General features: G+C 48.7%; 1 protein-coding gene across 3 annotated transcripts in view; it reads right to left on the bottom strand.

The window, feature by feature from the left end:
• EXT2 (exostosin glycosyltransferase 2) overlaps positions 1–15280 on the bottom strand; it is a 145178-nt gene that overhangs the window by 128383 nt on the left and 1515 nt on the right. For all 3 annotated transcript variants that reach the window (XM_046643227.1, XM_046643228.1, XM_046643226.1), the window contains exons 2-4: positions 6279–6844; positions 5147–5236; positions 122–238 (exon numbers count right to left, since the gene is read on the bottom strand). In XM_046643227.1, coding sequence (XP_046499183.1) covers positions 122–238; positions 5147–5236; positions 6279–6814 — 743 coding nt within the window. In that variant the 5' untranslated portion in view covers positions 6815–6844. The remainder of the gene's footprint in view (positions 1–121; positions 239–5146; positions 5237–6278; positions 6845–15280) is intronic.

Here is a 15280-nt window from a genome sequence, read left to right as displayed (position 1 = left end):
GCAGGAGGACAGGAGCCTCAAGGACCCTGTCCCGTAATGGATGCTTGACTGCTGTGACAGCCTCCACGTGGAACCTGGTTGGCACCTCACAGCACACGTGGCTGAGGCGAATGCACCTTACCCTGGTCCTCTCTCCGGGAGGTCAACCTCAACGGACAGCGGACTGTAGACAGGAATGCTGACATCGTAGCCTTGTCGGTAGGTCCACGTAGAAAAGCCACCACCAGCGAGCAAAGCCCTGAAAGCAAAGGATCTTGTCAAACAAGAGAAAGAAAGAAGGTCTTCGTTCTCATCAGCTCCGTGGAAGGGGCCAGGAATACCTGAGTCTTAGTGTCCACAAGAGCTAATGTTTACTGAGGCCCTTTCCTGGAAAGACACCTCGCTAACTGTTTCCCATTCACATGCCCTGGCTTCAGCCGCATTCCATCCCCGAGCCACCTGCCTTCCTCCGGGGCCCTGAGGAGTCTTTCCTCACTTTTCACGTTTTTAAACATCACAGCCCAGAGGACACCCTATGAACAGCCCCTCTCCTACCTTATTCAGACCCCATTCACCTCTCCCAAAGGTCAAGCCCGACTCTTAAACACATTTACGATAACGGGCCTAACAACGGGTCTGCGCGGGGAGGACAGGCGGGGCGCTCACCTCCTGACCCACCGACCAGAACCTCGGGAGACAACGGGCACAGAAAGCAGCGGTGACAGCAAAGCATCAGGTCTCAGGCTGTGCGCGCCCCAGCCTCTCTCCAGCTCCTGCCCCGAGCAATTCTTCCCACTGTCATCCAGAGCCACGTGCGAATCACGCGGCCTCCACCAGCCATTCAGTTTCACCAGCCCAATTCCCTCGACAGGAAGCAGAATCCAGAACGGGCCCGCTGGTGCTTTCCTTGCAGTTCCCATGCACTAGCTTTTCTTCTCCTTAATTAGAAAGCCGTGAACACACTGTGGCAACTGGATCCAGCGAGCAGGACGACACATCATCAGAGAGAGGAAGCGGGAGTCCATCACGCCCACTGTTCCTGCCACTCCATCCCTGGGGCCCCACCCCCATCGGAATCACTTACGGGGCAGAGTCCTGCCAGTTCCACCCACTGCACAGTCTGAGCCAAAAACATCTGAGCTGAGAAACACACTTTTTGCAATATGGATGGCTACCAATCCCCTCCCTGGCCTGATGACAGCCTACACTCCCTTCTAACATGACCAGTTTAAGTTCAAAGACTTTCAAACCAACCCTGGAAATCCCACTCTGTTTGTTTAAGCTTTATGGAACCAAGAATTGGCTGGTGAGGTAATATGCAGGCTAAAATCTCTCCAGCTGCCAGTCTACTCTGTAAACTTAATAACCATCCTCAGTACCAACATGCGGTCTGATTTTCCTGATTAGCATTCAGCAGTGAATCCATCCGACACGAACCTGGGCAGGCTCCATGACGCTGATGGCAAGCAGACCGCAGGGGCCCCCTCGACCTCTGTGCAGAGCAGCAACATGGATCCAACACACAGGCACCAGGCACCCAGGTGAGCCGGGCGGGGATGACTAGGCAATTACACCCACGGCCCAGAGGAGAGGGGTGGGCGTTCGTGGGCAGACTCTGACCAGCCTTCACTGCTGCTCTGTCCCCGGAGCCCCGCACAGTTATTCTGTTCGGGGGAAGGGTGGGGTTACGCCCCGGGAGCGGGAAGGCCCGCAATCTGAGGCACACCTTATGCCACAGATCGATCACACACGTGCTCTCCATGCGTGATCCCGGAAAGAGCCACACCTGCAGTTAGTCACACGAGTCCACCCAGCCCTGCGACCAACAGGCCTTCAACTCTAAGGCACTGGATCTCCTGCTGCCAATGTTTCCACAACATTCTAACAGAGGAAACACTGCAAGGGTCCCTCACTTTGCAGAACACGTGTTTTACATTGACTCAAAAGTGAGCTTTTGAGAAGCACATTCTGTTTTCCCATTACGTATCCCCAAATCAGAGACCAGTTCCAAAGCTGCGACAGGCTGAGTGGAAACCCTGCAGCTGAGAAAGAATTAATGTGGCCATCAGACTCGCACCAGGCCAAGTGGTGGTATCACTCCACGTGTCCCCAGCACGTCTCTCTGTCCCCAAGCCCTCCCCACACCTTGTGTACTCCACTACCCCTACTCTGGGTAGATCTCCTGAGTATTCACAGCGCCTGAACACACTTAAACCAGGCATGTAATCAGGCCAGCAAATGCCTCAAATACAAAGCCTCAGCGTTTGCAAAAAAAAAAAAGCTGACCAATTCTATTGGGCATCCCTATTTGTTTACTGCATCAAACAAACTATAAAAAGATATTTATGAGACAGGTAAGTTTGAACAATGGCCAGATATTTGGCGAATATTTGGTGATATTAAAGAATTATTGTTAATTTTTTAGCTGTGATAATAGTAACTGTAGTTATGTTTTGTAAAAAGCCGTTATCATGCAAAGATTTAAATGGAAATATTTACAGATGTAATGACATTAACGTCTGGGATTTGCTTCCAGATACCCGGCGGTGGGTAGGAGTCCAGAAGAATGGAGACTGGCCCCGAAGGCCGATTACTGAAGCTGGACCGGGGTACGTGTGGTTCCCTGTACTAGTCTTTGTTCTTCATAAAGGTTTGAAATTTTCCATAACAAGTGTAAATAAATAAATATACACCCACACAAAAGTAGAAATTTGTGAGAGATACGTGCAAAGAAAGGGTAATAAAAGTCCAAGTAAATGGGGCTGGCCCCGTGGCCAAGTAGTTAAGTTGATGCGCTCCACTGTGGTGGCCCAGGGATCACGGGTTCAGATCCCAGATGCAGACCTACTCCACTCACCAGCCATGCTGTGGAGGCGTCCCACATACAGAAAAGTAGAGGACGATTAGCACAAATGTTAGCTCAGGGCTAATCTTCCTCAAGCAAAAAATAACAATAAAACAATAAAAAATACAAATCCAAGTAATAATATTACAGAACATACCTGAGAAAACAACGATCAATAAAGTGAGGCAGTGATGAGATATAATTTGCTCCCACTTAAGATAAAATGGTTATGTGTATACACATATGCGTTTGTGTATAAATCCATAGGAAAGAAGACTAGAAAAACACAGTGCTTGATGGTATTTGATAGAAGTGATTAGCTCTCAGGAAGGGAGTGAAAAGAGAGGAGAGTTTGAAAGCATATTTCTACATTTTACTCCTTATGCTCTTGCATATTGTCCCAAGCTTACACAAAGAAGGTATCTGTGTATCATGTGTATGACTTTAAAAATTGAAGAGAAATAAAACCAGGTGTGAGCAGCATAAAACATGGATTCGCTGAGCAGACACCTCCTTCAGTCCTGGTCCTTGCATTTCCCAGAGTAAAATAATTCTAAAGTAATCACACCCACAACTTTAGATGTCAGGAGATCTTAGCAGCAGCCTAATCTAGTCTGTTTTCTAATTTCCGAATCATCTGATATGGAGCTCATGGTTCTTGCCTCCTCTGAATTCAGGAGCAAGCACAAAGGATAAGAAAAATTAACAAACAAACCCACTATTCCTCGCCCCAACCAGAAGACCACCTAGGTTCCAAAATGAAATTTCCCACTGCAGAGATAAAGGAGGGCTCCACAGTGATTCAGGACGTGCTAGGGGATTGCCTATAATCACTTACAAAAATCCACGCACGCACGGGGAAAACGATTTAACCTCCTGGTCCTTAACACCTAAGCCTCGGCAAGAACTTAAACTTTCTCCCGCCTGCTTGACACTCTCCTGCAGAGAAATGAAACCGCATTTAACATGTGCACTTGATAAAAATAAAACCCTTCTCCCATGCACATACATATACCAAAATGTCAGCAAAAAGTGAAATGGCCCAAACAGAAATAAGCCCTTCTCCAAATAAACCCAGAGCAGCAGGTGAAGACATTGCCTTCCTTACAGCTCCTTCCCTTCTCGGTCTCTGAAGCATTCCACTCTACCGGGACAACCAAATCCACAAAGCACGGCCCGGCCCAGCAGGAACCCGGGGCTGAGAGCCAATCAGGGCCCCCTGTGTCCGGAAGGTTTCTGCAGAACTTCTGCAGCCCGACTGCCCTCTATCCTCTGAGACGGTTCCTACACCGAAGCTGAAGGCTGGTCCTGGGTGTCTGTCTCTTCTAGCGATGAATATATTTCCAGATAGAAACTCAACCGGGACTCTCGAGAATCACTTAAAGCAAAGAGGGCTTAGATTTAATCTCCTGGGGAAAAGCCATCCAAGCGTAGATTTTCATAAATGACAATGTTAACCTCTAACGAGCTGGGAACACAGCTGGCCTCCGGCCATTCGCTGACCTTCTTCAGTGACAAGGATTTTGAGAGGTAAACACCGACTGTAATACATCTGGTTGTAGACAAGTTCATGTATAAACTCACGACAACCCTTGGCCTTGAGCGTTGCCCAGGACTCTCACCTTGGGCCCATGCTCTCTGTTCTCAACTGAACCAAGTGCTGGGGAGGAGCCTCAAGCGGCACCTCATTCCCGAGCTTTCCAGTCCACGCACAAAGGGCCGACAGGCACAGAGAGCGAGCCCACAACCACAACCACCCCAGGCACATCTGCCTGTAGGAAGGTTTTATCAGGAAGGAAGGAAAGAAGTGGGCGGGGGGTGGGATGCGGGAGGAGAGAAAGAAACACAGGAAGGAAGGAAGAACCCCGCTGACTGAAACAACACAGTGAAGGATACTCCGAGTGCCCGTGTCCTGACACTGCGGCTTTGGGTGTCCCTTCCCACATGCACGCCCTCGTCCCTCAGTGAGCTGCGGCTCTCCTGTTGGCAAACGCTCCCAAACTCAGAGAGCTGACCCGAGCCTCAGGACCCGGCTACAGGGGGTGAGGCGGCCGCACGCAGGGGAGCGCAACCCAGGCTAAGAAAAGAGATGGGTCTAAGCAGCTGGGCTAGAACATAAGCTCCACCTGGTTCCCCACAACAGGCTTAAGCAGGTCTCGCACTTCCAAGTCTTGAGGAGGACAATGCTTTATATTAACGAACAATTTCGATAACAAACTGTGTCCCAGCAGGCTTAGGAGTATGATTTTCCACAGACAAGAGGGTCTCGCGTTTACTTAATCCTCAGAAGCCCATCACAGGGACGCCCCCAAGTGCACCTACCTGTCTCTGGGGACATCCAGGGCCGTGTTATAATCAGGGGGACCTCCAGGCAACATGTTGAACAGCAGGTGGTTTGTACCTCGATCCCACCTATTAAGAAATTAAACACGTAGAAGTCACATGTCAACTATGAAGACACAAAACCAGGAGTCAGTCACCGGATGACGAGCAGCAAGGATCCCCAACCCAAAACAGGGCCACTTCTCGGATGTGCAAAGAGAATTCCTAGAAACCCCAGCAGGACAACAGGCATCAGCCTGGCCCCTCAAAAGGAAAAATGGGTGGGCGTCTACTTCGAGTCTGCCCACTACAGAACTGCTCATGACAATGAAAACTATCTGAATGTCCACCATTTTGTCAAAGAAACAAAAAATAAATAAAATACAGAAGCTGAGTTAAATACACTATGGAACATGAGTAAAATGGAATACATATACAACCCTAAAAATTACATAGTAAAAATATAAAATTATTTGGAAATATATTCACAGTATAAGGAAAAAAGGCAGCAAGAGTATGTACTGTGTGATGCCATTCTTCACAAAAATGTATATATACACACATATATGCATATATTACTATATAAAATATGTATATATGCATATGTATACATTCTATGCAAAATTTATGCATATTTTATGCAAAATATTTTATGCAATGTGTATATAGATGCATACATAGATTTTTTCACACAAAAGATGACTGAAAAGTAATATTAAAATATTAATAATGATTCTTAGAGGCCGGATTATGGAATGAATCTTACATTGTCTTTTGTGCTTACCTGTATTTTCAGACTTTTTACAGCGAACACGGATTACGTAACTAACAAAGAAGGGAATATAGTATTTAAATTTAAAAGGAAAAGTATGGGAAGACGAGCTATCCTTAGTTTGTAAATCCTAAGAAGCTAGGAGCCCAGGGCGGTAGCACCGATGGCAGACCGCTTTTCACCGGTTCAGAGGCCAGATGCTCACGGCACTGGCCTCCTGCTCCAGCAAGTAGCTCATTCACGTCCCCTCCCACGAGACAGGAGCCCACAGCTGGAAGCCGCTAGACAGCAGACCGCCCCCTTCTCCCTGCCCGCAGTTCCCTGAAGGACTCGGCTCCGGTCTGCAGGAGTGCTAGATACCTCGAGAGCTGGGCCAGCGCTTGTGCTGTCTCCTTAATGCGGAGCGCGTTCTGGTTAAGCACATCGATGGACGGGACAAACAGGCAGGCGCGGTTGATGTCGTCGGTATAGTAGTCACTGTCTGAGATGGCCGTGAGCAGCTCGTTATACTCCCGGGAGATGGTGTTGCTGACTGGGACGCCAGAGTCATCCACGTACTTTTTCAGAGAGTAAATATACACCTTGATCTTATTCTTCGGGTTGAAGCCGCAGCGGTAGACATCAAAACACGTGTGCATCCTGCAACTGAGATCGCCCCGCTCGGGGATGGGGCTGTCGGCTGGCAGCCGGACCACGGGCACGTCGCGGATGCTGCGCTTCTCCACACTCCAGTCGTTGGAGGACTCGATGGAATGGGGCCAGAACTGGAACACGCCGGTGGCAATGAGGCCCAGGAGGACAATGGAGAAGAGGGTAACGTAGTAGATTCGGTGCCTGGTCTTCATTCTCGGGATGAGGGCCGGACCCCGGAGGCTGTACTTGACCGCCGCGCACATAATGACCCAGACAGCCCCCTCCTCGCACTCCTGGGTACGGGGCGAAACGAGAAAAGCGAGCTATTTAGGGCGGCAGAGGACACTTGAAAGGACTGCTCAGCTTCTAATGCGCCTCCTTCTTTCCCTTAAGTGGTCCGATGTAATAATGGAAAGGGATTTTTGAAAAGGGTTTCTTAGGCAAAAATCCCCTATAAACATATACAAACATGCATGTTGGTACGTATGAATATATGCTATATTTAATACTACAAACACTATTTAATGTAAATACTGATACATAATATAAAAATATAACTTTATACTATAAAGTCACATTCACTGAAAGCATAAGCTGGTAAACACGTGGGGCTTAGGAAGACCGGTGCTGACCAAGGGAAAAAATCCAAAGTGAAACAGCCAAAGAGAGCGGCTTCGTTTTGTTTGCAAACACTTGCCTAACATTAATTGAGGGTTCATCTGGACAAACTTGGTTCTTCTCAGCCAAGTTCTTCTCGAACGCTTGTTATGCTACAATCTGTTTGCACCCATCTCTTCATTCAGCCCTCTGCTGAGCACCCACCACGCACCGCGACGCAGCCAGACCCCGCCTGAGAGGAACTTCTAGTCTAACGAGGGAGCGGCCACAAACACAAGAAAATGCCAAATGTGAAAACGCCAATGAGAAAGTATCGATAAAGTGCCAAGGGGTAGTAGAGAAGAACAGAGGAAACTTGGATCTTTCAATACACCTTGATGTTTTACAGTGAAGGGGACAGATGGAAGGAGGGAAGAGAGGAATAAGGAGGGAGGGTGGGAGGGAAAGAAGGGCAGTGCAGCGGGTCACTTTCCAACGCTGCTTCTCCTCGGTGAACGTGCACACCACTTTTCCAATCAAAGATGGAATCTGTTTCCCTTCCCCCTGAATCTGGGCTAGCCTTTGACTTGCTTTGGCCAGAAGAATGTGGCAGAAGGCTTTTGGGGTTTCTGAGCCCAGGTCTTAAGAGACCCTGCAGCTGCTGCTTTCGTCCTCTTGGAAGCCAGCCGGCATGCCTTCAGGGCGCCGAGCTCCCAGGGGAAGGAACCTCAGGGAGAGCCCAGTGGAAACGATGTGGAGCAGCCAAGCACATCCCCATGCGTGGAGCAGCCATGCACATCCCCATGCAGCTCTGCACACTGCAGAATCGTGAGCTCACACATGACTGCTGCTGCTGTTTTCAGCCACTAAGTCTGGGGTTGGTCTGTTACACAGCAACAGGTAATGAAACAGCCAATGGGCATCAGTGACTGATACAAAGGAAATTCTTAGTCCTCAACTGAAAATGCAAGGTTCTCCTGTAGATCACAACTTAAGATCCTTACCAAACAAACCCACCCCAACTGGGGCCTAGACACTGTGGGGTGTTGGGGGAGCAGAGCCTTGCTGTCCTTGCATCACGCGTCACAGATTTACCATGTTCCTGCCACAAGCTACCTTGGCTTCCACGTGTCACAGTCCCAATCTACAAACCGGTCCCATTCTACTCACTGATCTTTCAGAGAAGCTACTAATATAAAGGGAAATAACTGAAAAGCTCATAGACCATCTAAGGTTTATCAACCATTGTCACTTAGCTAAACGGAGCTCCCCCTGGTCACTGCCCACAGGGTAAAACTGTTTGCTGCCTAGCTAGGGGGGAACCGCCAAGACTTGAAGGTGCTGTCGCTATCAGCTTTTGGGTGAAATGCGCTGAACAGTCATGAATGATTTCGACTTGCATCTCTGAGACCATGAGCTGGAACAGAAGAGACGGCTTGTCAGGGACTAATGTACAAATGTTCATACATTTTAAGCTTAAAGATTGTCATCTTTGGGGTATATACATCAGCCATTCAACATATGCTAACAATTCTATGACAGAAATGCAGGCATGACAGCTATTTCATTTTTTCTGTCATTCTAACAATAGTATGTCCCCAGCCTGTCCCCCACCCCCTACCACATCCCGGCCCCCCGAAGGCTTTCTTGCCACTCTGTGTGTCCCTCCTGCAGCTTGAAGATAGAAGGGTTCGGGAGAAATGCACACGAGGAGCTGCACCCACCAGTGCCCCAAGTTAGAACTTCCAACAGGCTCTCAAGGTCGATTTATATCCTGAATCGGTGGTTCCCAAACGCCCAAAGGCTGAGAACTGCACGAGGAGTTTGTTACAACAGAGCCCTGGCCCCAGCAGGTCTAGAAAAGGATCCGTCATTTTAGCCAGCTCCTCGGGTGTTTATTTTGTGAAATCAGGTTTGAAATCTTTACTAAAATCAGACAAACTACTTTTAACACAGTAGCTTTCAAAGGTTTTTTTAACCTAAAACCTACAATAAGAAATACACTTTACATTGCGATCCAGTACAGACACAGGTGTGTGTGTGTGCATGCATCTATCTGAAATAACAGGTTCACAAAACAATGTTTAACCTCAGCACGTCGCCACAGGACACACGATGAACACTACAGCTTTCTGTTCTGTTAGTCTATTGCTTTTTAAAAAAATGCTGGCCATAATCTACTAGAGCAAATATACCACCCAATAATGGGTCACCCCGTTTGAAAAATACCTACTTTGCATATTTCAAAACCGGGATTAATGGAATAAAAATAGTATCCACACATGAGCTTTTACAAATTTTCATGAGTTACAGATTATCTATAAAAAAAGGTATTATCATAACAAAATAAATCCAAAGATAATAGAAGAAAATAAGTAATAAAAACACAGAAATTAATTAATTAAAAAAAATAAAGCGGCTGGCCCAGTGGTGTAGTGGTTAAGTTCACACACTCCACTTCAGCGGCCCAGGGTTTGCCGGTTGGGATCCTGGGCACAGACCTACACACTGCTCATGACGCCATGCTGTGGTGGCGTCCCACATACAAAATAGAGGAAGACTGGCACAGATGTTAGCTCAGCGAGAATCTTCCTCAAGCAAAAAGAGGAAGATTGGCAACAGATGTTAGCTCAGGGCCAATCTTCCTCACCACAAAATAAATAAATAAATAAACAGGATCAACAAAGCTAAAAGTTGGTTTTTTAAAAAAGACAAAATTGACATTTGATATAATTCTTGTAAGATTAACCAAGATAAAGAGAAAAAGAGCAAAAATATGCAGAATGAAAAGGGGAACATAACTGTAAATGCTGCATATATTTAAAAGATAAGATGATATCAATGAACTTATGTCAACCCATTTGAAAACTTAGCTGAAATGGAAAAATTCTTTAAAAATGCAACTTCTCAAAACAGTCGCAAGAAGAAATAGCCAACCTGAAGAGTTCTATAACATTAAAGAAACTGAATCAAAAGTGTAAAAATCGGGGCTGGCCCCGTGGCCGAGTGGTTAAGTTTGCGTGCTCTGCTGCAGGCGGCCCAGTGTTTCGTTGGTTCGAATCCTGGGTGCGGACATGGCTCTGCTCATCAAACCACGCTGAGGCAGCATCCCACATGCCACAACTAGAAGGACCCACAACTAGAATATACAACTATGTACTGGGGGGCTTTGGGGAGAAAAAGGAAAAAATAAAATCTTTTAAAAAAAAGAAAGTGTAAAAAATCTTCCTATAAGGAAAATTCCAGGCCCAAAAGATTTCCCCAGCTCTACTACACATTGAAGAAACAGCAAATCCAATTTTACACATATTATTCCAGAGCTCAGATAAAAGCGGGAATACGCCCCAGCTTATTTTAGAAGGCTAGTATAATCTCTAATACCAAAATCTTAGACAAGTGGTTCTCAAAGAATAGCCTGGGGACTGCAGGGGGTCCCCACGACGCTTTCAAAGAGTCTGACCTGTTTTCATAATACTGACATTACTTTTTCACTATCATTTTCCACAGGCTACATGCTGTGTCTTATTGCAAAGACTGAATGCAGCAGTAGATACGAGAATCCAGCTGTCTTCTGTTAAGTTTTCCCAAACATAATGAAAGATATCAACTCGCAGATTCAAGATGCTCAAGTCCAAGGAGAATACAAAGAAAACCCCACCTGAATATGTCAAAGTAAAACCACTAAGAAGAAAGCCGAAGAAAAATATTAAAAGCAGCCAGAGGGGAGGAAAGTCTACCCCAGGAAGATTAAAAAGCTATCCGTAATAGGCAAAACTATAAAATATTTACAACACAATAAAGAGTATCTGACTTCTGGGCAGAAACTGATTTCTGAAACAAAATACAAAAAGTGCAAGCCATAAAATGATAAATTCCGTGTTACAGTGATGAACTTTTGTTCATCAAAAGACACCAAAGGACATAAAAAGACAATCAAACCAGAGGATAATTATAATACATACAACCAATAAGGACTAGAACCAGAATCAAGAACTCCTGCACAGCCATAAAAACAAACAAAAAACAGCAAACTGAACAAAAACTCAAGCAGGAATTCACAAGAGGAAACAAAACGGGACATACACGTCTGAAAAGAGGGCCAGTCTCACTAACAGTCAGGGAAAGTAAAACCACAATGAGACATTTTCTACCCAGCAGCACAGGAAACTGAAAGACCCAGACACCACAAGCGCCGGCAGGACCCTGCGCCACAGGAACCCCCCTGGGAGCAGAGTGACCCGGCTCTAGAGGCCCGAGCGCTCAGCAGAAGGCTGGAAAGAAGCGGGGGCTGGTAACCAGCCCGTTAGAGTCCTAGCCATCACATTTTGCTTCCTACCTGTTACAGCCTGGGTCCCCCCTCCACCGCACCCCCACAAAACCCAGAAAAGCCAGAGACAGGGATGGCGGTGCAGGCAGTTTTCCTCGGGAGGTAACAGCAGAAATTGAGAGCACAGAGCAAGAAGGGAGAGCCGAGGGAAAGCCAACGAGGAGAACGTATGAAGGTGGTTGCTGCCTGGGCAGCAGGCTCTCAGGGCTGCTGGGAACCCCCTGAAGAACCACGCAGAGGACGCCTTGTCCCTCAGAAGCATGAGAGGCTGGGCACTGACCTCCCCATGCCTAGCCACCATCGCTTGAGGGCCGCCTGGCACCACGATGAGCTCAGACCCTGAAGTCAACAGCGCTCAGAGGGTCCGGCGAGTATCCTTTCCTTGACCTCCAGTTAGTCGGATAAAGAGCTGCGGTTCCCTCAAGCAACCTGGGGAACACTTGTCCATGCTGGCAAAGACACTGCAGGGTACTTCTTCAAAGTGATCCAGCCTCTCCCTCAATCCATGGGACACAGATCTGAGAGCTCACACCCGAAAACCAGACGACGAACAGCGATTTTCCCACTGCGGCAGCTGACACATCAGCCTTCTGCCTGCCGGCTCCTGAGTGTTTTCTGGGCACACAAGTCGAGCGGTACCCTAGGCGGCTGCCCAGCTCTACTGCCCTTGGGAACACCATGCTCTATTAGCACCACAGAGAGTCAAGACACGCCGGCTGAAGGCTGGGCCTTGCCGCCCGCACAGGTACTGTGTCTACCTGCCTCAAAATCCCATCGTCCTCACAGACACCTAGGAACCTTATGTCACATCTCGTAAGCCATTCCCGGCTTACAGAGGACAGCCAACACTGAGCTTCTCAAAGGCACTGAGAAGGGTCCTGGTCCCTCACCAGGCATCCCATTTCACCAAAGAGAAGGGAGGGCACCCTCCTGGGGACATGCGCAGATGCTGCACCTCTGGCCTCGAGAAATAAATCAAACTCAAGGCCCCACCTCCCTGACCCTTCTCCCTTCCTTAACTCTCTGCCAAGTCAGCTCTGACCCGTCCACCTCACTTACTGGAGGCCGGGGTTCTCAACCTCAGCGCTACGGGCAGTGGCGGCCACATAATTCTTTTTTGTGGGGAGATGTTCTGCACAACGTGGAAGGTTTAACAGCATCCTTGGTCTCTGCTCAACAGAAGCCAGAGGCAACCCCTAGCTGTGACAACTGAAAATATATCCAGACATTGCCAAAGACCCCCGCGGAGGCAAAATCTCGCCCAGCTGAGAGCCAAGGGCATCAGCCATGGCTGTGGCCAAGTTCAGGGAGCCCGCCCAGCAGCAGAGGACAACGCGCTCTAGCTGTCCTTGCCGGGTCACTAAATCCTGAAGCATCAGAGAATGCTCCCAAGGCCACGACTCTCTCCCAGCCAGCTTTATAGTCCGCCACTGCCCACTGGGTCTAACATCCTCAAGATTCACTCCCACGTGCGTCTCCCCAGTTCCTGCTGGGTCACACAAGCCAGTCCTGCAACTTGTTCAGCACAAAAGCTATTTCCCCGGCAGACGGGACTGGACTTCCCCACTTGGGCGACGCCGAGATCTGAAGGAAGGGGCAAGATCTCGAGAAGGGTAAGCAGAATCTTGCAAGGCATCCGCCTCAGGCGAGGTCTGTGCACAGCATCCAGGCAGGGGGAGGTGGATGCTTCTGCCGGCCCAGAGGATCTAAGGAAACCTGCGAGTTCAGAGTTCCCAGTGTTTCCACCCGAATGTCTGCATCCCAGGGCCCAGGGTCCCACTTCTTCCCTATTAACAACCTGCCAAGACTGTGCACTCCACTTCCTCTGCAGTGCTGCCACAACTAAGATCATATGCTGGGCCTGCTTTTCGACTCAGCCAGCCCTCCAGCTGCAGGAGACGCTGTCACTGCGCCCTCTGTCTCGCAGTGTGGGCATGTGGCTGATCTGACCCGATGTGACCTCAAGGCCTCTGAGGGGGAAAACAAGAGCAGCCAGCTCCCCCATCCTGACCACCGCCCTCGTCCACACACCGCTCCAGAGCAGCCACCTCTCCCATCCTGATCATTGCCCCCATCCACATACTGCTCAAGTGCCAGAGCCAGCGCCGTCCCTTCCACCTGAATCTCACCCCACCCACCGCTGGCGGGGGTCCCACGACGTGAGGTGAGAGGGCACCATGGGCCATCAACACCTCACTGCCTGCCAGCAAGGGGGACCTTGCTGCCATCTGAGGGCGAGCGGTCCCAGTGTCAGAAGGCAGTGCTCAGGGCCCGCTTTCCAGACCCACTTCTATCCCAACTGTCTCAGTTTACGTTCCGCCAAACTAAGAAAAAGTGACATGGGTGCAAGCGGCTGGCGGACTCTGAAAAACGCACCTTAGGACCGTCCCCCTGAAGGACAGGAAGCTCTGGCTCCCATCCACCGGGGCCCGTCCCCTGGATGAGGGGGGCAGATGAGGGCTACGCCCAGAGACATAAACCCCCATTTCTAAGGTTGCTGACACAGGCTAAACGAGCTCCGGGGAGTCTGTGCCAAACAGCTGGGAGATACGGCGAGCGTCTGAGAATAAAAATTCAGTAGAAGAGACGAGGGCAAAAGCCTTCAAGAAAAAAGGAAAGGATGAGAAACGAAAACAGCCCCCTACGAAGTGCTCTCGAGACAGACCTGCTCTGTGAGCGTCCCCAGACCTTCCACACTCCATCACAGCGCCGGCCACACCATATTAACCAGGTAAGTAATGCGAGTCTGTCTCCTCTTCTGGTTGCAACTTTTGTAGTCAAGAGTTTTTCACCTCTGCTCCCTATTCCCAGCACCTAATCCCATGTCTAGGACACATTTCATATCAACATAAGTGTGCCTATCCCTCCCAGTTCCATCAGTGCACACGCTGTCCAGGGCCCATGTTTGCAGTTCTTATATGATGATGAACTCTGAGTATTTTTGTTCTTGAATTTAGAGTTTCCAAAGGGGAAAAAAAATATCACTAGGTACTTCCATAGACTGAATTTTCTGGCCCCACCCCTGAATACCCTCCTCCCTCTACACGGAGCTTCCCTCAAGAGGACAGACCAAAAGAACGCTCCTTCTTTTTTTTTTTTTTTTAAGGATTGGCACCTGGGCTAACAACTGTTGCCAATCTTTTTTTTTTTTCCTGCTTTATCTCCCCAAACCCCCCCTCTACACAGTTGTATATCTTAGTTGCCGTTCCTTCTAGTTGAGGGATGTGGGATGCCGCCTCAATATGGCCTGATGAGCGGTGCCATGTCTGCGCCCAGGATCCGAACCCTGGGCCGCCGCAGCGGAGCGCGCAAACTTAACCACTTGGCCACAGAGCCGGCCCCAAGAAAGCTCCTTCTAATGAATGTTTATTCCACGTAACAACATAACCTGGATCCAACAAGACGTCACAGCAGAGCCCCACAACCTTTATCCTCCTGGAAACACATCGAACGTGCCCCTGCGACACAGCGCAAGCCTCTGGCTAGCTGTCAAGCACTGAGTCACCGGAAAAATCTGTTAACCCCACTCTGCTGTCAGGATGAGGCGCATTTTCTGTTCCTGGAATTATTTATTCTTAAAATTTGCCTGAATGAATAAAGCACCTTTCCTTGCTGCTTCAGGCTGTACCCAACCCACTTAGTCCAACGTTCTGAGTCGCAATCTCGTCTTTTTAAGCTTTTTAGAGAAGCCCTCACAGCTGAACTCCCAGGGCCACTACTACGTTGGAATTTAACCCAACTGTGCCTGAAAACAAAGGAACTAAATGTTAGCAAAAGCAGGAAAATCTGTGATTCACTGCCTTAT

The sequence above is a fragment of the Equus quagga genome, chromosome 17, assembly GCF_021613505.1.
Source record: "Equus quagga isolate Etosha38 chromosome 17, UCLA_HA_Equagga_1.0, whole genome shotgun sequence".
NCBI lineage: Eukaryota > Metazoa > Chordata > Mammalia > Perissodactyla > Equidae > Equus > Equus quagga.
Note: the sequence above shows the minus strand (reverse complement) of the source record. Positions and strands in the feature narration are given on the sequence as shown.